This window comes from Protopterus annectens, chromosome 1.part1, assembly GCF_019279795.1.
Source record: "Protopterus annectens isolate FY-2018-M chromosome 1.part1, PAN1.0, whole genome shotgun sequence".
Lineage (NCBI taxonomy): Eukaryota > Metazoa > Chordata > Ceratodontiformes > Protopteridae > Protopterus > Protopterus annectens.
The window spans coordinates 569,343,126-569,369,217 of record NC_056726.1 but is presented as its reverse complement, the minus strand read 5'-3'; the positions used below and the strand labels follow the sequence as shown (position 1 = coordinate 569,369,217).

Below are 26,092 nucleotides of genomic sequence, written 5' to 3'. Positions count from 1 at the left end.
CAGTATGTGGGATGTCTGTGGTAAGCATATACAAAGGTGCTGGCGGTGTGTGTTGTGGCTTCCACTGGCCCAGTGGGCTGCATGGATAGCATCACTGTCATAACTACTGAATAACTGTGTAATAACATGCATACATAGCAAGGTAGTGTACTGTGCTTGTGGTGTTGTTCAGATATGTATATCCAGGCTGAGTAATGTGTGTCCACATCACAGGGTTGGATGGCAGCACACATCCAGTATGTATGGATGAACACCCAGAATGTGTCAGACGTGTCACCTGTGCAGAAGTATCTGGCCATTACCTGTGCATCCCCACAACACACACACATGCAACATATGGCAGATGTACTATAGCAGTACACACATGTTCATAGGTTCATACTAGGCTATCTGCCCGAGGGCATTTACAAGCCTAGCCCATCGTTTGTGGCTTACGCCACCCCTTTAGTATGGGGAACCATACCCATTATTTTGCTGTGCCTCTGTCGAGCAGTGACACGGAGGTAATCCCTGGGGTATATCTGCGATCTCCCATCCATTGGTCAAGATTTCTCTTGAACAAGGCCAGCGAGGTGCTCTGCCTCACATATACCGTGATTTTGTTCCACAGCATAGGGAGTCTTTGGGTGATGAATCTATCCTCCAGCATGTCCTATTAATAGCCGTGTCGAGGTTTAAGTCTCCCACCCTTGTGGCTCTGATGGATCTAGGTTTTTTAGGTGAAGCATATTCATCAAATCTGGGTTTGACATGGCCTTGTATGTTGGGCAAAGATCACCTCTGAGCAAGCGGTGGCGACTGAATAGAACATACATGGACATGCTGGAGGGCAAATTCTAACTGAGAGGCTCCTTCACTCTGTAATGAGCTCGAACAGTTGAGAATGAACAGTTCATAGGTTCATACTAGGCTATTTGCCCTAGGGCATTGGTAAGCCTAGTAGAATGTGTTTGTCTTTGCCACCCAATCACAAGTTATGCTGCTATGCCCTTGTCCGACTTTAGTATACTTTGCCTCTGTCTAACAGCAACATAGAAGTGATACCTGGGGTACAACTATGATCTCCATCCACTCATCCAGATTCCTATGGAAGAGAGTCAATGAGGGACTCTGCCTAACCAGTAGTGTGAGCTCATTACAGAGTGAAGGGAGCCTCTCGGTTAGGAATATGCCCTCCAGCATGTCCATGTATGTCAGTGCTGAGGTCCAGCTCTCCTGAGCATGTGGCTGTATGGGACTCTGATTGGCTGAGGTGCATCACGCTCATTACTGCTAGGTAGGACATGGCTGTATATGGCATGCACAGATTGCCTCTGAACAGGCAGTATGCCACTGAGTCCAGCTGGATTCACTTTACCTGGGCAGCATATGACATCTGTGTGAGCCATTGCATCCCCTTGATGATGTACTGTTGTCCTGTACCAGTTGCTGTAGGTGTCTGGTTAGGTACATCTCAAAAGGCGCATTGTACGCAATTATAGGCCTGATGATGGATGAGTACAGAGGCACAATGACCTCCCCTGCCATACATGTGAATCAGTCATGATTAGCTGGGCTATATAACATGTCTGTCAATCCACATTGGCCATGTGGTAGACAAATGACAGACCGCTACCATGTTTCTTCCCCAGGTCCCCAACTACGTCTTCTGTACTCAATGGCCTAACACCTATGTTGTACTGTGCCACCAATGTGGAGGCGTGGGAATCTGCATTGAATACTGATACTCCCCTCCCTTGTTCAAGTGTTGTGGCCGACAAGAATGGTAACAGCTATAACGTGGTAGTACTGGTGTGCTCCTGTGAAACCTAAAACAGGTTCATGTTACTGCACAGATATCGATGTCCAGAATGCTAGGTAGGGTTTTGGGTGCGTGCATCCTTGGGTCTAGACGTCCAGTGTTGAGTAGCATCACTCTTACTTCCTCATCCTTTGTGATACAAATGGATGTGGGTTTGCCTTATGAGCCTTGCCTAATACAGGCACTATGGGTGTAGCAGGAGGCTCCGCCAAATGTCAATAGGACTGTGGTGACAGGTGCAAGCTGTCCCTAGCAAAGCATACCACCCCAAGATGGCAGGCATTGGCACACCTGTGAATGACACCAGTATGTCAGTCAATTGTTGGAAGGGATCATCGTGCCTTGATATTGTGGCATTGTTCTAGGTGAGGGTAGGATGCTACTCAAGGTCAGGGTCAAACTGTCTCGGGCTACGTGCTCAGAGAGCTCTGTAATGTCTCATGTCATGTAGTCCCGGGAGGAATGTGTCAGGCCATTCACAGCAGCATGGACATTGACTGAGTCATACCTGTACCTGCCTTGGGGTTACCTGACTGTTTGTGTTATGTGGCAGTTCATAGTGCCTGACAGGCTGCACACCGTGACCCTCACCTCGTTAAGCCTGGTGAACGTGATGTGAGTGTGCCTGATGATAGAGGCACCTAGTACAGGTGTATGAGGTGTGTTGTTAACTGTTAATGGCTGTGAGTGTTCAGCACATTGGCTTTGTGTGATATGTGTTGCACATGTTTGTTTATGTGGTAGTGGTTGCCTGGATGTCTGCTTAGGAGGTCTCTGCTGCATAGGCAGAGCTGTGGTCTGAGCCTACAAGTATGATCATGTGTGATCATGTATTAGGTCCGCTGTTGTGGTAGGTCTACGTGAGACTGGAAGTGTAGTGAGTGATCCCTTGCCACGTGACTGGTTATGGCGGTATTGAGTAGACAGAGCCTAGCCTCCAGTCTGGTATATGGTTGCATCACTCACATGAGTTTGAATTTGTTGTTAGGAGGAGGGGGTTGTCTGTGTACATGCATCTGTTCTAACACTGTCTCTGGAGTACCACACTCACCAGCTGGACTGAGGAGGGAACTGACAACTGACCTCTGGACATGCTAGAATACTATTGTGAACTCTGTAATCACTAATGATTGAAAACAAGGTCCAGTGGGGAGTGAGGGTGTACTGACATTACCTACAACTGCTGACTGATATAAAAGCGTCTTTGAGCAAATGCCAGGTAACCTAAGTGCAATGTGTCACAATGAAGTAAATGCAACAATGACAAGCAGTCACTTGCTGTCATGTGTAACATGGAAGTACGTACAGTAAGCAATGCAGATAACAGTAGTGAGTCACAGATGTGTTGCAAAGATGTGTACTATGTGGAAGTAGCATACCAGTGAAATAACAAGCTAACAGATAACAAGCATATAAACAAAGGTAGATGCAGGAGGCCTGGATGTAGTGTTTGCTACAACAAACAAGGTGTAGCAATGTCAGTAAGATACAGCTCAGATATGCAGGCACTATAAACCTGAAACCAGATGTCCCCAGCTATGAATGGCAGAGTACAGCCTATTGTCACACATGAGTGCAGACCACAAACCTCGTTAATGTTAAATAACTGGCCTGAAGGCCAACTGCCCATACCAGAAGTAATACACTTGTACACTGGGCCCACAATCAGCAGTTCCCAACTTCAATGCATGAAAGATATGTGTCCTGCCACCACAGTGCTTGCCACCAACCTCCCTAATGTAAAACAACTGGTCCGAAGGCCAAGTACTTAGTACAAATGACATAGAATGATAGCTACACTGTAATCAGGTTTTAACCAATCAGTAATAAGTAGAAGTTAACACTACCTGTATAGAATGTGTACCATGTATTGTTGAGATACTATGCTGATAACCTGTTTGTGTACCTTTCCAGATAGACATGGCACCTAAATGGAATCCTGCCTACTCTGCTGCAGAGGATGACGTGATCCACCAGAGCCTGGTGCGTGACTATGCCATCCTGTTCTCACGCACCACCCAGAATCAGCAGGAGAGGTCTGCACTGTGGCAAAACCTTGTTAGCAGGATAAATGATGTTGGCATGCATGATAGGACATATGAGCAGGTGAGACATCACTGCAGTGATTTGATAAGTAATGTCCGCCAGCGTGCTACAGATATCCGCAGGCAACAGGCTGCCACAGGTGGGGGGGGGTGGCCACACACCCCCCCTCACCAGACAGGAGGGGCTACTGCTAAGTGTTGCGGATCCAGCCCCAGAACAACAGCAACCATCATGCATCCTGATGGAGGTTGGATCCACACAGCAGCAAGACAGCGAGCGTGCAGGTAAGATGCCATATTCATTTATTGTTATTACTTTTACATTTGTTGACCCAGATAGTCTAGCTGGATATAAGTTCATTTTAAGTAGAGGCCTGTGGAGAAAAGCTCCACACATAACGTAATAAAGGCAGACAGACAAGTTGTCATTACAGACAGCCAACATAATAGAATTGTACACCAGCCTGTTAATTAAATCAACATACATGTAAGGAAGTCAAACAGTTTAGAGTCATACACAATGTACCGTTGGTTTCAAAGCAATCCTACCTAAAGCATAATGGTTATGCAATAAGGCAAAAGCCATATACATAATAGTTAGGGCTCAGAAGGGTAGAGAAGTAGAAGGAGTATGACAGATACAATGATATGGAAGAGGCAGGAGTCAAGAAGGGAAGTGAGGAAAAGAAGGAAGACAGTCAAGAGGAGGTGGGAGGGATGGGAGAAGTAGGTCAGAGCATAGAAGGACATCAAGGTGAAAGAAACAGGGTAGAAGCTAGTTTCTATGCACAATGAGGGGTTAAGGGTGAAGAGAGGGTAGGGAGAGGGACATTAGCCTGGACTCCAAGAAGAACAAAGCCAGTGGTTTTGGAAGTACAGTTTGAGTTGACGTTTGAAGAGAGGTAAGGGTGAGATTAGAGTTAACTCATGGTATGTACATATGACTGTTCTGCACGCTGTTACTTCATGCACGCATAAGGTGTGCATGTGGTATGTATCTGTCATCATGATATATATACAGACATGATGTGCAGCTGATGTGTATAAGGGAACTAGTGTACTACTGTACTGTATCATGTGCAAAATGAATGGCACACATGTGCCCACTGACATTACTCTCTTCACACTTCCAGGTCCCTCCCATGTAGCAATGAGGCAGGCCATACATGCTGGTGAGTCTTTTAAAAATTATCTGTAAAACAATTTAAAAAACTAGGAAGAGTAGTGTAACTCTGTAGTAGACATGCTGGTGACTGTGTTCACAATAACTGTAATTGACAGGTAGTAAATTGAGTAGTGTAACACGGTACTGATGTGTGTGTTTACTGTGGGGTGTGCATGTGTGCAAGTGTGCCTGTGCCCAAGTGTGCATGTGTGTTAGTGTCCATGAGTGCATGTGTCCATTTCTGAATGTGTGCATTAGTATTGAAGTGCATCTCTTTCAAATATGTATTGAGACTGTAATCTGTGTTCCATGTTTTCCTCCGTAGGTTCTGGTGCTGCTCTGGTGACCTGCAGCAGGGAACCTGAATCTTGTGCCCCAGGTACTGATGATGATGAAATGTCTGTAATGGTGCAGGAAGGTGTGTCTGGGTCCGCCATTGGTCAGCCAATTGACAGTACACAGCTTTCAACCCGTCACGCACAGTCATCCTGCCGTTACATCCTTTGTCACCATTGTCCCTAGGTGATGGACAGTCAGCAGTGGGCATAGATCAGGGTAATGTGGTACCTGTGGTACATGCATCCTCACAAGGCAGCCATGTGCAGAGGCCTCCAATGGTACCACGCAGACAGTCGCCCATGGGTTCTCGTTCTGGCCGACGTGCCCAAGGAGGTATGTCAACCTCCACTATGTTTAGTACTGTCATGCAGGCACAGGCACATATGGAAAGGTACACCAGACAGGGTCTGAGGGAGCTGAGAGCATGTCGCATAGCCATGACAGACGGCATGCATGATGTTGCGAATGCTATCCGTAACTTCACAGATGTCGTTGACAGACATTGTGGGGGCATAGAACAGCTGCTCCACAACCAGATGTCCATGGGCCAGGGTGATGGTGTGCGTTTGACGCCGACGCGGGCCGTATGCCAGCAAGAGCACCAGCTGGCAGTGGCCGCGGGGCGACAACGGGCCCACTCGCGCCTCAAGTGCCAGCACCAGCCCCAGCAATGCTGGGTCTGTGCTGTCATCCAGACGCCCCAGGAGACCACGTGCACGTGGCTCTGGACAGTCCCAACAGGGAACTGTGTCCAGTCAACACACCCTGCTTCCGATGACAGTACCCAGTCTGGGTTAGTACCAGATACGGCCCGTAGCACCCCTGCCAGGCACAGGTACCGTGTCCGTGCCCACAGACCCTGATCTGGATGACCTGACAGGTGCAGTCTGTGGCTGTCCACAAAACCCTGTACATGGCAGCCATTATGTGGGACTGTGTGCGTGCTTACACACATGCAGAAACCTGGAAACCTAACACCTAGGGCAAACACATACACACACACACACTGCACCAACAACGGTCCACCCTGTACTGCTGCCCCTCACAAACACACATACACACACATGTCAATTGGTGTTACCAGTGGCTGGCTTGGGCATACCTAACCCACACCCTGTGCATATGATGACACTGTGCCACCTCCTGCATATTACAACATCGGTGCAGGTAAAGGTAAACACGTTGCTGATGCACAGGGTGACTACATAGATGTGTATAAGTAGTAACATGTTGGTAACTGTTGACTGTTGCAGTATAAATGTGTGTATATCCCAGCAGTCCTGCTGCAGTAACTGTATGAATGTCCTCAATTGTTATCTGCACCCATACTACTTAACAAAGTGTACCAGCTGCACACCATCACATGCTAACATTGACTATGGCAATGCATCTTGTGCTGTTATGTAGATTCAGCTACATGTATCTGTTCTGTCACACATGCATTTATGCACACACTGCTACCCACACACATGCACACACTCACCTGCCATTCCCATTATTTATCACCCTACATGAGTAGCTGTTGATACATGACAGGTACACATTTCAGAAGTGCACTATGTTGTTTACTACTGGCATCCCCTTCTCTACCTGTACTCACAGGGTTCAGGCAACCTCATCAGTTGGAAGATGTAATGTGCATCAGGTACTGTAGTACCCTGATTGCCACAGCAAACATGTTTCCCATACGGAAATGCACACACAGACACATCCCACATCCACACACTTGCCACATTCAGGCTTCAGAACACTATCTAGGTATATTCGGGTACATGTGCGTGTTACAGTAGCATGTAACACTATACTGAGTACTGGCAGTTAGTTGTCTGTTGTCATGTTGTCTGTATAGAATAAAAGAATTGTTTGATTATCCTACTCCGTTTGTGGACATTACTTGAAGAAGTGTTACCTTACATGTGTTATCAGTACCACCACCTTCTGTTTTGTAGTTTTGTTTGTATAGGGTGCTATCAACATCACTGCTTGTTAAGGGTAATGACCACCCTGCAGTGCATAGCCCCATGTGGCAAAAGCCACATCCCACCCCATCATTGTGCACACACACTAACCCCACCAACAGTAAAACACATACTTTCCATTTGCAAGATTCAAACCCATACCTACCTGTGCAATGACAGTAGAAACAGACACATTAGCAGAGTGTGCTATTTGCAGTAGTTGGAGAAATACTTACTAATGCTGTACTTAGAGGGTGCTGACATCATCTGTGTGTAGGAGGGATGTGCACCCTGTAGTGTGTTCTCCCAGTTGGCAAAAGGCAGTTAACCCTCCCAGCATAGTGCACACACATAAACCACACTCATACTAACACACATACATTCCCTTTGCAGGATTCAAACCCCTACCTAACTACGTTATGACACTGAAGAAAGACAAATTAGCAGAGCAGCTATGCAAATTATTTGAGGACTTTACTACAGGTGATATAGTTATACAGTCCTGACATCATCACTGTTTCAAAAGGGGGATCTGCATCCTGTACCATACTGTCACGGTTGCTAATAGGGACATTTCCCACACACACACATCGATGTGTTGGTGGTTTGCATATGTGTGGGATCCAGAACTCCAGTGTGATTAGTATATGGTTTGATTGCAATAATGAGGGATATACTCCCAGTGTTGAGCAGTTTGTACTCATGTTTGTAAAGATCAGCTCTACTATATCTGCCCCTCTTGTGGGAAGGTTGGTTACCTGTTCCATAGCCAAAGAATGTCCGATCAATGGGAACCTTAGAGCTTGGGTATTGTGGCTTGTGTAATGTTCACAGTCTATGTTTGGGTAGCTGGCATCACCCAGTATGATGGTGTTTGCAGAGTAATCTAAACTCTGTGTCAGCATGAAGGCTGTGTGGGAGACCTGAGTTTGAGAGGGTGCTGTAAGAGCTCCTCTGTGTCTCTTTCCATGTGGTCTGGGGAGGTACGTCCCAACAGGTAGCTGACTGTGACCCTTCCCTTGCTCTGTCTGGGGGGCAGCACGCCTGTCAACAGCTCATGTCAAGCAAGTGCACACCCCTCATAAATGATGTGGAATCCTTCAAAGGCCCAAGGCCTGTTGAAAATATGGACCAGACTGCAGATACCTGTATAGAGTCATTCTGTGGACACATTCAGGAATGCATGGATCATGAAGCCACATATGAAAGCATGACCCAATTCTCCAAAGGCAGATGTCCTGGGCCGGACACCAGCCATAAACACACTATACAATAGAAGGATGGCGCCACTACATGATACAACAACCTCCCAAAATGTGAAGGCACCACTGATGAGTATTGGATGACAACTACAGGCACCCATATGATTGTCTAAGGCCATCTTTGAGAGAGGATTCCACAAGCCACTGAGGATAATCACAAGGCTGCCTGTAGTTATGTTAGTAACCTGAGTGGTACTACCCAGATATGCTCAGAGGTAATACAATATGTCACACAAAATATAAAACACACAGACATTGCCATCATCCTAATGGACAGGTTCAATGCTGCCTTCTCTCCCCACCACACCAAAAGGGAACATATGTCTCGCAGCACAGTGCTTCCCCCCCCGACATCACAGATGCTCAGGTAAGAGATGCCCTTCCCAAAGCAATAAACACTGCATCAATGGGACCAGACAGTGTCCCAGGCTGTGTCCTACATGAACCACAAGAAGAGCTACACCCAGACATAACACCACTGTTCAATCCCAGCCTTAATACACGATATGTGGCCAGAGAGTGGCATACAGCAACAGTGGTCCCTCAACATGCAGGTGGTGCTGTCACGGATCCTGGACACTACTGCCCCATATGTCTGACTAGCTTTGTCTGCAAAGCTATGGCAAGGATCATCATGAACCTCACATATCTAGATATTGTGGACCTACAGACATGTCACCATACACAGTTTGGCTTTGTCAATGGCAAATCCTGCCTATCAAACCTGTTTGCTTTGTTTGAAACAGTCACCAAGGCCACTGTCAAGGGGTAGGAGGTCCACACAGCCTACCTGGACCTTGCATAAGCCTTGGATACAATACCCCACTTGTGCATTCTAGGGAAGCTCACCAGTGTACATAATAACCCCTATGTCACTATGGGTATTGCACAGTGGCTCAAGGGCAGAACACACATGGTAGAATTGCTGGAGCCATGTCAGCCTCCAACCTGGTACAAGTGGTGTCCCACAAGGCACAGCCCTAGGAGCTGTCATGTTCATTATATATTTGTCATAGGTACAGGCCATCATGGAAGTACTGTGGCTCAGCAAGTCGCAGGTGACTGCAGACCGAACACCATAATCAACTCAACAGCTAACACATGCATCCTCCAAATGGGACTCTTGCAAACACACGACTTGTGCCACAGCCATGGCCTCAACGTGAATGACAGAAAGAGTATAGTCATCCCTTTGTCAAACACTAAGTGACCACAATGTACCACATATGTGTTAATCCAGTAAGTGCAGACCAAGGAATTATGGACCTTGGGGTATGCAGGTTGATAGCATTCTACCATTTGACAACAACATGGACAAAGTGGTTAGGTAAGCATGTTATATGGGCCACATCATCATGGGATCCACATGTAGGCCAGGGGAGGACATTGTGCCCCTTTACTCATCCCTCATCATGCCCATAATTGACTATGATGAACCTGTCGGCATGCACCTTACCAGACACCTGCAGCAACTGGGGCTACCACATATGTACCTCAACAAGGGGATCAAAGTGCTCAAACAGATGCCACATACTGACTGGTTAAAGTAGCAGCAGCTCTACTCAGTGACATACTGCCTCTTCATAGGCAATCTGTGCCTGACATAGAAGGCCAGGTCATACCCTCACGTAATGGCCATGCTGCATCTCAGAATATCCAGATCCCACCAGGATACACGCTGGAAATACTTGAACCTCAGGAGTGATATACATAGGACATGGTGGAGGGCACATTCACAACTCAGAGGCTCCCTTCATTCCTGATTATTATCCCAATAGAGGTTAGGCAGACTGACTCAGTGACTATCTTCAAGAGCGATATTAATGACTGGATGTGACATTGTAGGGTTACCCTGGGTATCACTTATGTGTCACTGTGAGAAAGAGGCACAGTATACTAACCTTGGAAAAGGGCATAGCAAGACAGATTCACAATGCATGTTGAAAGGCATGCACATTCTGGCTAGGTGGATACATGCCCTGGGCAGATATCCCTGTGCGAACCTATGGACCTATGTCTCTTTTTCACCATTGGCCCTATGTGCTGTCAATCACCAATGTAATCTCAATACTCCGGTAGCATGTGCAAAGGTCAGTTGCCAGTCACCTCTATGGTACAGTTGTGGAATATGTGTGTCATGTAGTAATGTCACAGCTGCCACATGTACACAGTCAACCCTATCCCCTACCCATTGATTCTCATCACATGTATGAGATGGAAACACATGGCCAAACTGTAACAACAACATACAAGTCAGTCAGATGCATGGACACATGACTCAGTCATTGTCCATGCCACCACAGCTGATGTGGGATGTCGCTCACTGGGATACGTGATAGGGAACATGGAAGGGATCACTGAGCAAGTGACACAGGCTGGTAGACCCCTGACCTTGGTTGGCATCAGACCCTCACAAGGGATTCCGACAAATTAATGAATGCTAATGAATAAGTGTAGCTACAACACCCTAGCTGAATGGTTCTTAGCATGCAGTCACTGCATTGCTATGGAATACTGTCTTACCACTCCCACAACAGGTGAGAACATGCAGCTCCTGTACATTAACAACATGTAGACTTTATGCCCCAGACCAGGTGTGCATCCCTCACTACTAGGCTGATAGCATCTACATCTCACACTGTATATACACATCCCACATGCAGCATCTGCACAGAAGACCACGGTCATAATGTTACCCTGTGCAAATACCATGTATTCACATGTGGCAGGCATCACACATGGTAACTATTGAAAGTCACAGGTACATATGTGTATTTGGCACACACATACAGCATGTGTTCATTGCCATAACCAGTGTAATCAATGTCATGCATTATTGTGAGGGACAAACCACACACATGGGCATTCTGTGTGTGCAAAACACACATGGCATGTCTGTAATCAAAAGCCATACATAATTGTGATATCGTTTAGAAAGGGGTATGTGCATCCTGTAGTGTGTTTTCACAGTTGCCAAAAGGGATATATCAATCATACACACTTACCCCTCTTCACACACACTTGCCACCTGCGGGATTCAAACCCCTATCTAGCTAAGTTAAGACACTACAGACGGACGCATTAGCACAGCGCGCTATTCTCATTACTGGGGGATTTCTTTTCCCCTGATATACTTATAGGGTGCTGACATCATCAGAGTCTAGAAAGTGGAGTGATCATCCTGTGGTGTGTTTTCCCAGTTGACAAAAGGGATGTTTCTTTCATACACACACACTTGCCACCTGTTGGATTCAAACCCCTACCTAACTATGTTATGACACTAGAGACAGACGCATTAGCACAGTGCGCTATTCGCATTACTGGGGAATTTCCTTTCCCCTGATATACTTATAGGGTGCTGACATCATCAGAGTTTAGAAAGTGGAATGATCATCCTGTGGTGTGTTTTCCCAGTTGCCAAAAGGGATGTTTCTTTCATACACACTTACCCCCCTTCACACACACTTGCCACCTGCTGGATTCAAACCCCTACCTAACTATGTTAGGACACTAGAGACAGACGCATTAGCACGGCGCGCTATTCGGATTACTGAGAGAATCCTTTTCTCCAATATACTTATAGGGTGCTGACATCATCAGAGTCTAGAAAGTGGAATGTTCATCCTGTGGTGTGTTTTCCCAGGTGCCAAAAGGGATGTTTCTTTCATACACACTTACCCCCTTCACACACTTGCCACCTGCTGGATTCAAACCCCTACCTAACTATGTTATGACACTAGAGACGGTGATTAGCACGGTGCACTATTCGGATTACTGAGAGAATCCTTTTCTCCAATATACTTATAGGGTGCTTACATGATCAGTGTCTAGAAAGGGGGATGAGCATCCTCTGGTGTGTTTTCACATTTGCTAGGGGTAACATTTGGACCAAGTGTGTGAGCATGCCCAGTTCAGCCTTCCCGTGGCATGTTGTGTGAAAGATGTCTCATTTATCTAAGTGTGTGAGCATGCCCAGTGTGGGCTTTACATATGTTGAACTCTGCAGCCCATCACATTTGTGGATGAGTGTGACCTTCAACAAATACGAAGTTTATGGTTGTGTGTTCTGTGCCATGTTGTGTAGTTACTGTTCGAATGCTTTTTGTGTGAACAAAACAGGGAGTATACTGTGCCTGCAGGTTTTGCATGGGATACTTTGCACACAATTGTCAACATCCGTTCATACTGACCTAACACTGTAGCACTGTCTAGTGTAGTGTTTCAGTACTTTCACTGTGGTGGTCAGTATCCTGGGCTTTAGTCCTATCACTGCTTTACATTTCCATAGTGTGCACAACAGCCTGGTTAGGGTCCAGTTGTGCACATCTGCACAAAGGCAGTGCCTCTACAGACCCTGTTAATTGCTGCCCCATAAGCTTAACAAGTGTAGTCTGCAAATCTATGGAGAGGATCATAATTGAGCTCATAAACAAAGATATAGGGGACATGCAGACATTGTACCCATCCCATTTTGGCTTGGTCAGGGGCAGATCATGCCTTTTGTACTGGGTTGACATCTTCAAATTGGTCACTTAGGCCATTGTTGGGGAAAGGCAGTCCATACAGCCTACCTTGGCCTTGCAAATACTTTCAACACAATACCCCACTCAGGTATTGTTGAAAACCCTAACAACTGAAATGTAAACCCATATGTCACAAGATGGGTTGCAAACTGGCTTAAGGACGGGACCCACAGGGTTAGAGTTGCTGGCACTATGTTAGACTCCAGACTGGTCACAGGTGGTGTCACACAGGGCTCAGTCCTTGGCTCCCATTGTTTGTCATGTACTTCCCAGAAGTACAGGCCAACATGGGAGGACTTTGGATGACAATGTTAGCAGATGACTGCACACTGGGCACCATAGTGGACAGTGCATCACACACAGATATCCTTCAGAAGGGACTCACAGTAACTGATAGCTGGTGCCAGGGCCATGGCCTGAAGTCAGAGTGCACAACATGTGTAGACATACCCTTCAGGAAAAGCAAGGTGACCCCAAGCTACCATATAGGTGGCAATCCTCTAAGCACAGAGGAGGTTATCATGGACCTGGGGACCCAGGTTAACAGTCGCCATTCTTCTGAGACTCACATTGCTAAAGTGGCTAGGAAGACCTTCTACATTGCCCACCTGATCAGGCTGGGATTCACATCCAGATCTAGTGGGTCATTGTTCCCCTGTACTCTTCACTTATCAGACCGGTGATCAAGTCGCATGCCCTATTCTGGCTGTATCTCACACAACATCTGCAGCAATTGGAGACACCCTGACTGTCCCCCACCTAAAGGATCAAGGAACCCCAACAGCTGTCATATGCTGCCAGATTGACGACACTCACACTCTATTCACTCACATACCGTCTGCTTAGAGGTGACATGTGCCTGACATGCGAGGCCATGTCCAAACAGAGATTAATAGGCATGCTCCACCTCAGACTCAGAAGATCCACCTGAACCACTAGTGCAGGTGACTTACACCTTAGCAGGGATGTATGTTGGACATGTTGGAGGGATGAAGTTATCACTCGGAGACTCCCTATGCTGTGGAATACAATCCTGGTCCATTTGAGGCAGAGCACCTTGCTGGCTGTGTTCAAGAGGTATCTTGACCTAATGCTAGTCGGAGAATGTGTTTGTCCATCAATACATTGTAAGCGTAGTTCGACATGTCATATGTCTTGTTTAGTATACTGTGCCTCTGTCTACCTGTGACATAACATTGATACCCAGGGTAAACCTCCCATCTCCCATCCACTCATTAGGATTCCTGTTGAGGGGACTCAACCAGTGTCTCTATGAACAACCTGTACTGGTAGTTTACTCATGTGTGGGGGTGGCTTCTGTGTTTTGGATAATGCAGTACAGCCTGTCCTATATATGTCAGTGCTGGGGTTCAGGTCCCTCATGTGCATAGCTCCCTGCCATTCAGATTGTACAAGGTGCAGCATGTGCATTGATTCCAGCTTGGACATGGCTTTCTACATCAGGCACAGCTTGCATCTGGGTGGACAACATGGCAGTGTGTGGAGCTGCACTCTGTTTAATCAGACTACACATTACATGTGTTCCAGCTCTGTCATACTCCTGGTGAGGTACTGTTGTGGACTTTACAGGTGCTGGATGTGTGTGCATGAGGTACACCCCACAGGGGCTGTTGTGGTCATTTCTACTGCTGATGAAAGATAACTGCAAAACCGGAATGACCTCCCCTTAGCTAGATGTCAGACAGCATGGACCATACAATCACAACTGGAAACAGGACCCTCTCCACAAAGGGAAAGTGTCCTGTCTGGTGGACCCCAGCCATAAACAAACTGTATGACAGATGAGGGTTACTAATGCAAGACAGAGCTACATCTCCAAAAGGGAAGACAGCTGTGTTCAGCACTAGTAGAAAGCTACATTATCTCATAAAGACATGCAAGGTCAACTTGGGGACATAAATCACCAAAGACAATGAAGGTAACCACACTGTTTTCTTCAGTTATGTCAGACACCTGGTTGTGAACCCTCGGATATGCTCAGAGTTGGTACACAACAACATATATCCCAGTGACCTGACAGATATTGGCAACATTCCGGGACAGCTTCAGTGCGATTTACCCCTCCCTCACCCCAAAACAAGATAGTTATCACTGCTGTATGTAACCTCACTGTCATCTTGGATGTCCATGTGAGAGCCACACTCAGCAAAGACAAGTACACAGCATCCATGGGACCTGCTGGTATCTCCAGTTGCATGCTATGTGAACTCTAGAAGGGGCTGGACCCATATATACAACTGCTATTTAACCTTAGTCTTGCTACAGGATATGTACCTGAACACTGGCATACGGCAACAGTGGTCCCACTCCACAAGGGGGATGCCTCCACAGACCATGGCAACTACCACCACACAGGCTTAACCAGCCGTGTCTGCAAAGATATGGGAAGAGTCATGGAGCTCTTACACAGACACATTACTGACCTACGGACCCTTGTTCCCACCTAGTTCAGCTTTGTACAGGGCAGATCCTGCCTTTTGCACCTTTGCACCCGAAAAGTACCTACCATGAAGATCAGGGTTCTTCAACACATGTCATATGCTTCCAGAATAGAGGAAGTCCAGCTTTGTTCAGTGTCATACCGCATACTTACAGGTGACCTATGCCTGACATACAAGACCATGTCCAATCAGGATTTGGTGGACATACTCCACTGCAAGCAATCCAAATCCACCAGAGCCATGAGAGCTGAGTATTTGAACCTCAGCACATACATGTATAGGACATGCTGGAGGGACAGAGTCATAACTCAGAGGCATCTCACACTCTAGCAGAGTATCCCAGTTCATGTTTGACAGAGTCCCTCACTGACTCTCTTCAGGAGACATCTGGACAACTGCATATGAGACGGAGGCACAGACTAGACAGAGACACAGTCATGTTATTCAATTACGTAAGGGGGTCATAATGTGTCACTACTAAGTCAGAGGCACAATATTCAGAATCTATTCTGTACATTTATTACCACTATAAGGGGTGGCAATAGCCACATCACTATGACTAGGCTTATACATGCACTAGGGCAGATAGCCTAGTAGTACACTATGACACTATGAAACACCGGTGTATGTGTAGCTATTGTCAATCAAACAGTATGATGTGGCTTGGGGGGCTTGATATCTCCCTGTATTCCAACATTGTTTTGTCTATTCCTTCTAGCTTGTCTAGGGATCAGTTGCTAGTGTCCTCTCCTGCTCAGCTGGTGAACCTGGGAATATTGAGGCACTGTTACAGTTGCCTCATGTACACTGACAACCCTCTCCTTCTGCCATAAAACACACATACATGTGAGAGATGCAACTATATAGCCAAAGTGGAGGCTGAGCTCTCTCAACATAGGACTAGCAAGACCAGAGAGAGGTGAAGGTAACCACACACACATCTTTAATCCAGTCTCACATGGCACTGTCACAACTTAAGATCATACACATAGACACACAGAGACACTCTCGAGGCTCTGATCAGAAGTCTACCAGAATGGCGGTGGCCACCACAGCAGACACTCACACAACTGCCTCCACAGGGCACAGCACATGCAACACATTGACCACAGAGTTGGTGCGCCAAACAGTCACAGCCCTTAAGGCCAAACACAATGCCGGACACACTTGTCATAGGTGACTCCATAGTCAGACACACTGATGTCCCACTCACCAGATCAGGTACAGAGGAGGTCACAGTAAGCTGCCTATCGGGCACTGGAATCCACCACATAATGCAAGCACTCAGGTCACTAAACTGCAAGTACAGGTCTGACCCAGTCATAATCCATGCTGGTGTGAACGACCTGAGATGTACCTCCCTGGACTACATGGAAGGAGACATAGAGGATCCCTCTGATTATGTAGGCCAGGCAGGTATGACCCTGACCTTCGGCAGTATCCTACCTTCACCAAGTATGATGCCACATAAACAGAGACAAGATGATCAGCTGTAGTATTTTGCTTAGACTATGGTGTCATTCTAAGGGGCTCCAATGTCTGTCTGCCTGGGATGACATGCTGGACAGGCCACGGTGATTTGCAAGGGACGGCTTGCACCTGTCACCCTGGGCTTCCGGATTTCAGATGATGCTCTTGCCACCCCCATTGTGCCTTTTTTATGCAAGATTCAGATTCTACACCTACCACCCTAGAACACAGTAAAGGAAAGACACTAAGGGTAATGCTGCTCAATGCCCAAGGTCTCAACCTCAAGCTGCACACACTCTATGCCCTTCTCAGTATGTAGCACATTGATGTCTGTGCTGTGCCTGAAACCTGGTTCACAGCTTCTGACAGCACCCCGGCACTATCGGGTGTTACCTCATATCATGCATTCCGTCACCAGCATCCCGACAACACCAAGAAGGATGGTGGGTGTCCATATTCACCAAGGACACCCTCACCTCATGGTTGGTGGCAACACACGATGCATCAGAGACCATCCAGGTGCCAGTGACCATAGGCAAGACTGCTGTGCAGTTTGTAGCATGTTACATGCCACCCGCTCAGACTCAGGTACCTCACACAGTTATCCTGCAAACACTGAAGGGGATAAATGTATCTCAAAACACCATCCTACTGGGTGATTCCAACTATCCACATATAGACTGGGATCACTAATCATGCCACAACACTCTAACACAAAGGTTCCAAGAGTTCATACACTGAAATGCCATGGAACAACTGGTCCCAATCCCCTCAAGTGGAGGCAACATACTAGAACACATCATCACGAACATGGGGTCACACTGTTCAACACCAGACATATACCCATCATTGGTGAGATCAGATCATGGACTATTCTCAGTGGGAGTCCACATCCCACCCACACCCCAGATGGGAAATGAAGTGGTGAAGACCTTCTCAAATGCCGACTTCACATTTCTGAGGACTGGTGTGGTCTCTTTCAAGGCCCCCAGGCCAGCAGACACCATTACCCAAGCCACTGTATCACTTAGAAATGCCTTCTACCAGCACCTCCAGGACTGCATGGTTCAGGCAATCCCAAATAATAATGACTCTTTGTACCACAGGCAAGCATCCAGTCTGGTGGACCCTAGCCATAAACAAGCTGTACAACACAAGGAAGGAGCTACTACAAGATAGGCGTAATCCGTGGGGAAGACACCCCTGCTCATTGTGAGTAAAACACTGGGTTCCCCATACAATCATCCGAGGCATGTTTTGAGAGTAAACCCACTCAGGACTCCAGGGACAATCATGAGGCCTTTTTACCTATGTTTGAAACCTGGGAGGAAACTCCCAGATATGCTCAGACTTAGTTCAGAATAATGTTGATATCACTGCACCTACAGACATTGGCAACATACTAACTGACAGGTTCAGTGCAGATTTCTCCCCCCCTCCAACTGGGGGGGTATGTACACCAGAGGATTGTAGCCCCCCAAACATCTCCACTGCTGGGGTGAGAACTGCTCAATCCAAGGCAGAAAACACTTTATCCATGGGACCAGATGGTGTCCCCAGTTGTGTGCTCCATGAACTCAATGAGTAATTACACCCGCAGTTAGGGCAGCTGTTTAATCTTAGCCTCACCTCAGGATATGTTCCCAAGCAGTGGCATACAGCAATGGTGGACCCACTTCACAAAGGAGGTGCCTCCACCAACCCCAGAAACTACCATCCCATCAGCTTGACAAGCCTGTTCTGCTAAGCTCTGGAGAGGATCATAATGGGAATTCTAAATGAAGACATAGGGGACCTGCAGACATTGGATCCAATCCAGTTTGGCTTTGTCAAGGGCAGATCATGCCTTTTAAACTTGGTTGACTTTTTCAAAACACTCACCCAGGCCATTGACGTGGGCAAGGCAGTCCACACAGCCTACCTTGACCTGGCAAAGGCTTTGACACAATACCCCACTCAGGTATCATTGAAAACATCACCAGCTTAATTGTGAACCCATACATCACAGCATGGGTTGCAAACTGGCTAAGTGACGGAACACACAGGGTCAAAGTTGCTGGTGCCAGTTCACACTCCAGAGCTGTCACAAGTGGTGTCCCACAGGGCTCAGTCCTGGGCCCACATTTGTTCAGTATCTACTTTTCAGAAGTACGAGCAAACACAGGAGGATTATGGCTGACAGAGTTTGAAGATGACTGCAAACTGGGAAGCATAGCTGGAAACCCATCTGACACAGACATCCTTCAGAAGGGTCTCATAGACACAGATAACTGGTGCCACGGCCATGGCCTTACATTAAACACTAAACAATGCATAGCCATACCCTTCAGGAAGAACAAGGTTACCACTACTTCCCATCTAGGTGGCAATCCTCTAAGCACAACGTAGGTTATCAGGGACCTGGGCACACAGGTTGACAGTGACCTTTTGCTTGACACTCACATTGCCAGGGTAGTTTGGAAGGCCTTCTACATTGGCCACCTCATCATGCAGTGATTCACATCTAGATCAAGGGAGGTCATCGTTCCCCTGTACTCATCACACCAATGATTGCATACACTGCCCCATTCAGATTGGATGGGCCCACAAATTCCTCGACAGGAGGTGAAGGGGTCTCAAACATATTTCTTATGCTGCCCGACTGAAGGAATTCCAGCTGTATTCAGTCACTTACTGACTGCTCAGAGGTGATCTGTGCCTGACATACAAGGCTATGTCCAACCCAGACTTTATGAACATGCTTCACCTCAAAACCTCTACATCCATCAAAACTACAAGGGCAGGAGACCTAAACCTCAACACAGATATTAATAGGATGTGCTGGAGGGACAGATTCATCACCCAGAGAGTCCATATGCTGTGGAACAACATCCTAGTACATGTGGGGCTGAGCACCTCACTGGCTTTGTTCAAGTGAGATCTTGACCAATGGATGGGAGATTGCAGGTATATCCCAGGGATAACCTCAGTATCACTGCTTGACAGAGGCACAGCAAAATAATGGGCATATTATCCATCAACTTGCAGGGGTGGCAGACGCCACAAAACTCTGGCCTAGGCTTATTAATGCCCTAGGGCAGATAGCCTAGTATGAACCTATGGACATAGGCCTGGGGCAGTTCCTGCTATTAGGACAGTGGTCTGCAGCAGGCTATATAGTAGTAGTCGGTTTTAGCCATTGTATTTTGACCATGGCTATTCCATGTTGCTTCTTGTTGTGGTACAAACATGGGTGTGTGGTTATCCATGCTATTTATTGCTAGACACCCTCATTTTGTATCTTGTTCCATGTTTTTGCACATGTACATCACTGTATGACGTGCAGCTGTTTCCACAGGGTCATATGCGTGGATATGGATGTTAGTTGGGGTCCTCAGGTGTGCATATTGTACATGATATTACATTACTTAACACATGGCATTCATGCCTCAGGTGGTGCTGCAGGGCCACCTCTGTCGGATACACATACTACACTCCCTGTACATTTGGAAGCAGGTTGTGTCATGTTAGGCATCCCTGTTACTGTATGAGTGAGTCAAGCGGGTATCAGTCCCAGTGTTCCTACTGACCAAGCGTATGTGCTATGCGTTGCCTCTTTGCCAAGGCCAGGGCATACTGGGCATGCCTCCTTCTGCCTACTGGGACAAGGTCAGGTTGTTCCTCCTCCGAGTCACTCCCTGCCTGTGGTGGCCTTGGCAATGGTGGGGGGATGTTTGGCCCAGCCCTGTGCTGGTCCTGCTGCAGCTGTTTCCGCAGGATCATATTATGTAGCATAGCACATATCATGATCATTTGGGTACATGTAGTTGGTGTGTACTGCAAAGCTCCACCAGATGTGTCCAGACACTGGAACCGTGACTTGAGCAGCCCAAACACACGTTCTATGATATTGCGTGTTTGTGCGTGTGCCTCATTATGGCGTTCCTGTTCAGGTCTGTGTGCATTTCTGATGGGTGTCATCAGCCACGGCTCAAGTGCATAACCTGCATCCCCCACTAGGTGTCCGTGTGGGAAGTCCCCATTGGCAAATGATTGGTACAGCTGTGTCAGATGCCAGATGTGGGAATCGTGGTAGCTCCCAGGGCAGCCAGCACACACATTCATTATTATGCCCTGGGCATCACACACGACCTGGCAGTTGATGGAGGGGTATCCCTTGCGGTTAATGTAGACTCTACCCCGCTCACCGGCTGGTGCTTTGATGCGTATGTGCGTGCAGTCTATTGCACCCAGCACCTCAGGGTATCCCGCTATTTGCTGGAAGAGACGCATATTGCTGGCCACAACCTCACGGTCATTAGGGACATATATATGATCACTGACATGTGGTGACATGGCATCCAGGAACTGGTGCAGTACCCTGGAGGCTGATGCCTGTGATATCCCCATCATATCACCAGTTGGTCTCTGGAAGGTACCTGTTGCTAGTATTATTAGGCCAACACATACCTTGGTTTCCACTGGGATGGGTTCCCCTCTGTTGGTTCTGTGTGTGAGGTGTGGCCTGCACAGCTCAACAATCTGCTGCAGGAGCTCTCTGTCCACTCTATAGCGCTCTACTATCTCCAGCTCATGTAACCCATGGTAGGTGACCCTGGGCTTGTATACTCTTCTCCTTCTCCTCACTCTGGGTTGTCTGTCAGCATCTGCATTGTCACCACCCTCAGCAATTCGCCTATGCCTGATTATAATAGCCATGGCAGCCCCTAGCATTTCTGCTCTGAGTTCAGCTTTTTTCAGTTTTCAATTCTGATAGCTTAGTTTCTGGCTGTATCTCTTGTGAGAAACAGCCTGCACTGCTCTTTGTTGTGTTTTAAGTGCTGGGTTGGGCTTCTAGTCTGCCTGTGTAATTGCCTGCTTCTAATTGTTTCCACCAATTAACTCTAGTAGTATCTTCTGGCAGTTTCCATGTATTTTAGTTGTTTCCTGTTTCCTCTCTGTTTCCTGAGGGGGAGCAATGTGCACACCAGCTTAAACACGCTCACAGTCACTTAAACGCGCGCACACATCCCTACATGGTGTTACACGCACGCACACATCCTTACACGGTGTTAGCTAGGCTGACTCATGCTAAAAGCAGCACACTGCCTTACACACATGCACGCCAGCGCAAACCGTTGTAAACAGTTTGCAACACGCTCCCACATGTTAAACCTGCCTTACAGCGCTGCGTGCGCATGCACGTATATCAAGAAACTTTGAGTGTAGGGATAGCGTATACCCTCATTTTCTTGACTTTCCTAGTGTTCTGTTGGGACACACCTCCCTCCCTGATGTCTGTCATCTGTTACCTTACATTGCCCTCCAATCTGGTACATTTCTTTCTATCCTTCCCCTCCGTGATGTCACCTACCTCTTACTCTGTTCCTCCCCCTTCTCTAACTCTTACACTACTCAGAAAGTGCTCATTACCTATGTGGCAGTGTGATTCAGTATTGTAACCCTCATTTACATAGGATTGCCTAGTAATGCTTAGTTACATATCTTACACGGAGCTTCCCCCCCTTGACAACCACTACACAGAGGCCATATTGTTTTTAGTCTGCAAGTCCCTCCATTGACATTCCATGTAATACATAAATCCCACAATTGTGGGCTTATAAGCTTCGGTTTTCAGTTTTAGGTAGCGCACCCCATTTGCGCGGGTGTGCGCTGCAGTTAAACACAAAAATCCCGTGAAAAAAAAAAAGTTAAATAACTTATTTTTGCAACACTTTTTCATGCCAATGGCCACATATTTGGCCATTGGCATGCTTAATGACACATATGCACCCTTTATTTGGAGCTGACATAGCTCCGTTTTTGATTTTGCAGAAATGTACTCAGTTGTCAGCTGAGTACATTTCTGCAGCTAACACGTCCGTTACACGGACTGGTTTTGGCTTCGTGGATCGCTCAAATACCTCATTTGCATATCTTGGAGCTGCAAATGAGGTATTGAGCATTTCCACGCCCAGTCCGTGTAAGAGATGTGTTAGCTGTCTCTTACACGGAGATTTGGGCTGTTCCTGAATCAGGAGGCTTACACGGAGGCTTACACTACTCTTGAACTCCGTGTAAGCCTTCCTGAATCTGGCCCAGTACCTTACAACATACGTTAATGGATCATGGTTAATAAATTTCTGAATCATACAACAGATGTGCTTCCATGGTAAAATATACCTCACTGGTTTAGAAGGAAATATATGTTTTAATGCAGCTGTAATAAAACATAACAGTGACTGTTGAAGGAAATGCATGTTTTTAAAGGGCAATGCATCAGTCCACAAAACTCCTGTAAACTGAATGCTTTTCAGTGGTGGTGTAATCATTAAAAGTTACTTTTGGAGAGCTATGAGGTTACACATTTTCCAACTGTTGTGTGTTCTCAGAGCTGTTATACGCTGGGGGGATGGGATCTTCCCCTGACATGGGGTCCCCATGCAAAAAAATAGTGATTTTGTGATTGCTAAAATGGGTTTCATTTTTTTTTTTTTAGTCAAAGAGCATTTGAGTGAAAGCCATTCTGTAGATCAACATAAACCCATTTTAATACACCTATTTGTTTGTGTATGTGTGTATGGTGCGTGCCTGTGTTTGTATGCACTGTAGTGAAGCAATATAACATAAAAGCATGCATAACATAACACACTAGTTTACCTGCTCTGTGTGCGTAAGTTTCAGGACTCTCAAATTTAGAACACCAGGTGCTTGCTCCTCTGACTCAAGTTCAAGCTTGAATGGTCCAAGTGTTAAATGCTTCTCTGAGCTGGGCCAAAACTTTGGGCATGACTGTTAATAAAAGAGAATTCACTCTGTTTATTTAAATAACAATAATAACAGTAATAATAATTCAACCAACACACATGAGATGGAATGAAGGAACAATTTTGTCAAAAAAGGAAGGTTAATATAAGAAATACAGGTAAGTATCACTTCACCTAAAACTCATTTCACCAAGATCTTATCACCTAAAGTTCATTTCACCTAATGTTCATTACACCTAAAAGTCATTTCACTGACAAGTAGTACAATAAGGCAAATTAAAGGTATATGTCCTTTTCCCCACTGTAGTGCGATCCTGGTGTTAATATATATAGTAAAGGGATGTGTGGGGGGCATAGCCTCCCACCTAGTAGGCTTTTATCAAATAATGTAAAACAAAACCAGGCAACATAAAACCACACCCTCCCTAACTATATATACTAACACCAGGATCGTACTACAGTGGGGAAAAGGATATACCTTTCATTTGCCTTATTGTACTACTTGTCAGTGAAATGAGTTTTAGGTGAAATGAACTTTAGGTGATTTGGTTTAGGTGAATTGAGTTTAGGTGAAATGAGTTTTAGGTGAAGTGATATGTACCCAAGAAATACATATATAGCATGATAACATATGAAGAACTAATGAAATTGTTCGTATGTTGATTATTTAAGGGAGATGAGTGATGTAAGAATGTGTAAGTATATATAAGTGTATAGGAAAATAAAGTATTGTGAACAATTAATGAAACAAGCTACAAGTATGTGCTGTGCAAACCTACAACTATACATTTTAAAATATGCCTGCATACTAGTTTCCTTCTTATAAGTAAACATCAATGTAAAGCAAGATTTAAGGGTTTTGTGTAGTTTAGTTAATAAATTAATGTTCTATACCTGTGGAAGAAACCAGGTCTTTCAAAATAACTTGACCATGATGTACACTAAATGTAGGACAGCTAGGCAAACATTAAACTTGTGTGCTGCAGCTGTCTGACCCACAATAGTGTGAAATCTTTATGACTACTATGATAATCCTACACTACAGAAAAACTATAAAACAATTAGCATCCTGGAAACATTTGTAGAATTATTGCAGGTTATATACAGTGACCCAATGAGAAAAGAACAAAAAGTATTCAGACTCTCAGAGGGTACCTACTTGGAGTCAATGTGTATCAATGCTTAGCCCTGTGCCCACTGCTGTACATACTGATGACGGTTTACATCAGGAAACAGGTTAGAGGTGACAGACCGACAATGCTACAGAATGCAGATGATGTCACACACCAAGCAGACTCTGAACAGGAACTTCAGCAAATGATAGGGAACTGAAATGCAGAACTGAAGCACATGGTACAAAACTGAGCATATATAGGACAGTGGTCATTGTGACAAATGGAGAAATGCAGAAGATGCTTAAAAGTGAGATAGAAGGGAAAACAGTGGAACAGGTTAACAACTTCAAGTATCTGGAAGGGGTGGTTGAGGAGAATGGACATCTGAATGAAGAGTTCAAAGCTATAATCAAAGGTGCTGTAGTGGGCTGGCCCAAATTGTCAAGAGTCATGTGTGACAGAAAGATGCCAAATAAGTTGATAAGTAGGGAGTCAAAATAATGACATGACCAGTGCTCTGTATGGCAAAGATACTTGGACAGTGATGGCTCCTTCAGACACAATACTGATAGATTTACTACACAACAGCAACTCCAGTGGTATCAGAAATACTCAGTTTAGAGATGTAAACCTCTTCTGCAACATCAACAGGATATTTGGAGGGAGAGGCAGATCTTGCAGAGGATACCGCTGCTCTAAAACAGACTCCTCGTCCACATTAAACAATGTTTATTCTTGTCCATATTCAAGTGCAACTTCAAATTAGGCCAGGACTGCCCTCCTGTACTACTAATGGACAGATACATCTCCTACATGCTTTGTTCCATGCATGGGTCCCCTTAAATTATTTATAATATGATCCCAGTTATTCTCATAAGGTTACTATATAAATATCAAGCATAGGATGGCTAAGGCCAAACTCTATCCAAATGGGATAGGTTAATTTCAGTACAAAAAGGGAAATTGGCTAGGCTTAAAATGCCCTACAAGAGCAGCTAGCCTAGTACTTACCTACGAAGGTAGAATAGTTGAGGAAGCATGAGCTTTTGGAAATGTGCCTGAGTTGTGCAGTATGATATACATGGTGACAAATGAAAAAATATGGACATCAGAGCAGAAGCCAAAGGAGACCAATTACAGAGAAAGCGAAAGAGAACAGATCATAGTGTTTGGTCACATGTTCAAGAAAGCAGAAGACAATTTCGT

The 26,092-nt window shown here is 45.9% G+C and overlaps 1 protein-coding gene across 1 annotated transcript in view; it reads right to left on the bottom strand.

The window, feature by feature from the left end:
• The window catches only part of LOC122814881, a 1,525,389-nt gene that overhangs the window by 144,444 nt on the left and 1,354,853 nt on the right, over positions 1-26,092 (bottom strand). Inside the window, exon 31 of the mRNA XM_044087155.1 lies at positions 23,665-23,796. Coding sequence (XP_043943090.1) covers positions 23,665-23,796 — 132 coding nt within the window. The remainder of the gene's footprint in view (positions 1-23,664; positions 23,797-26,092) is intronic.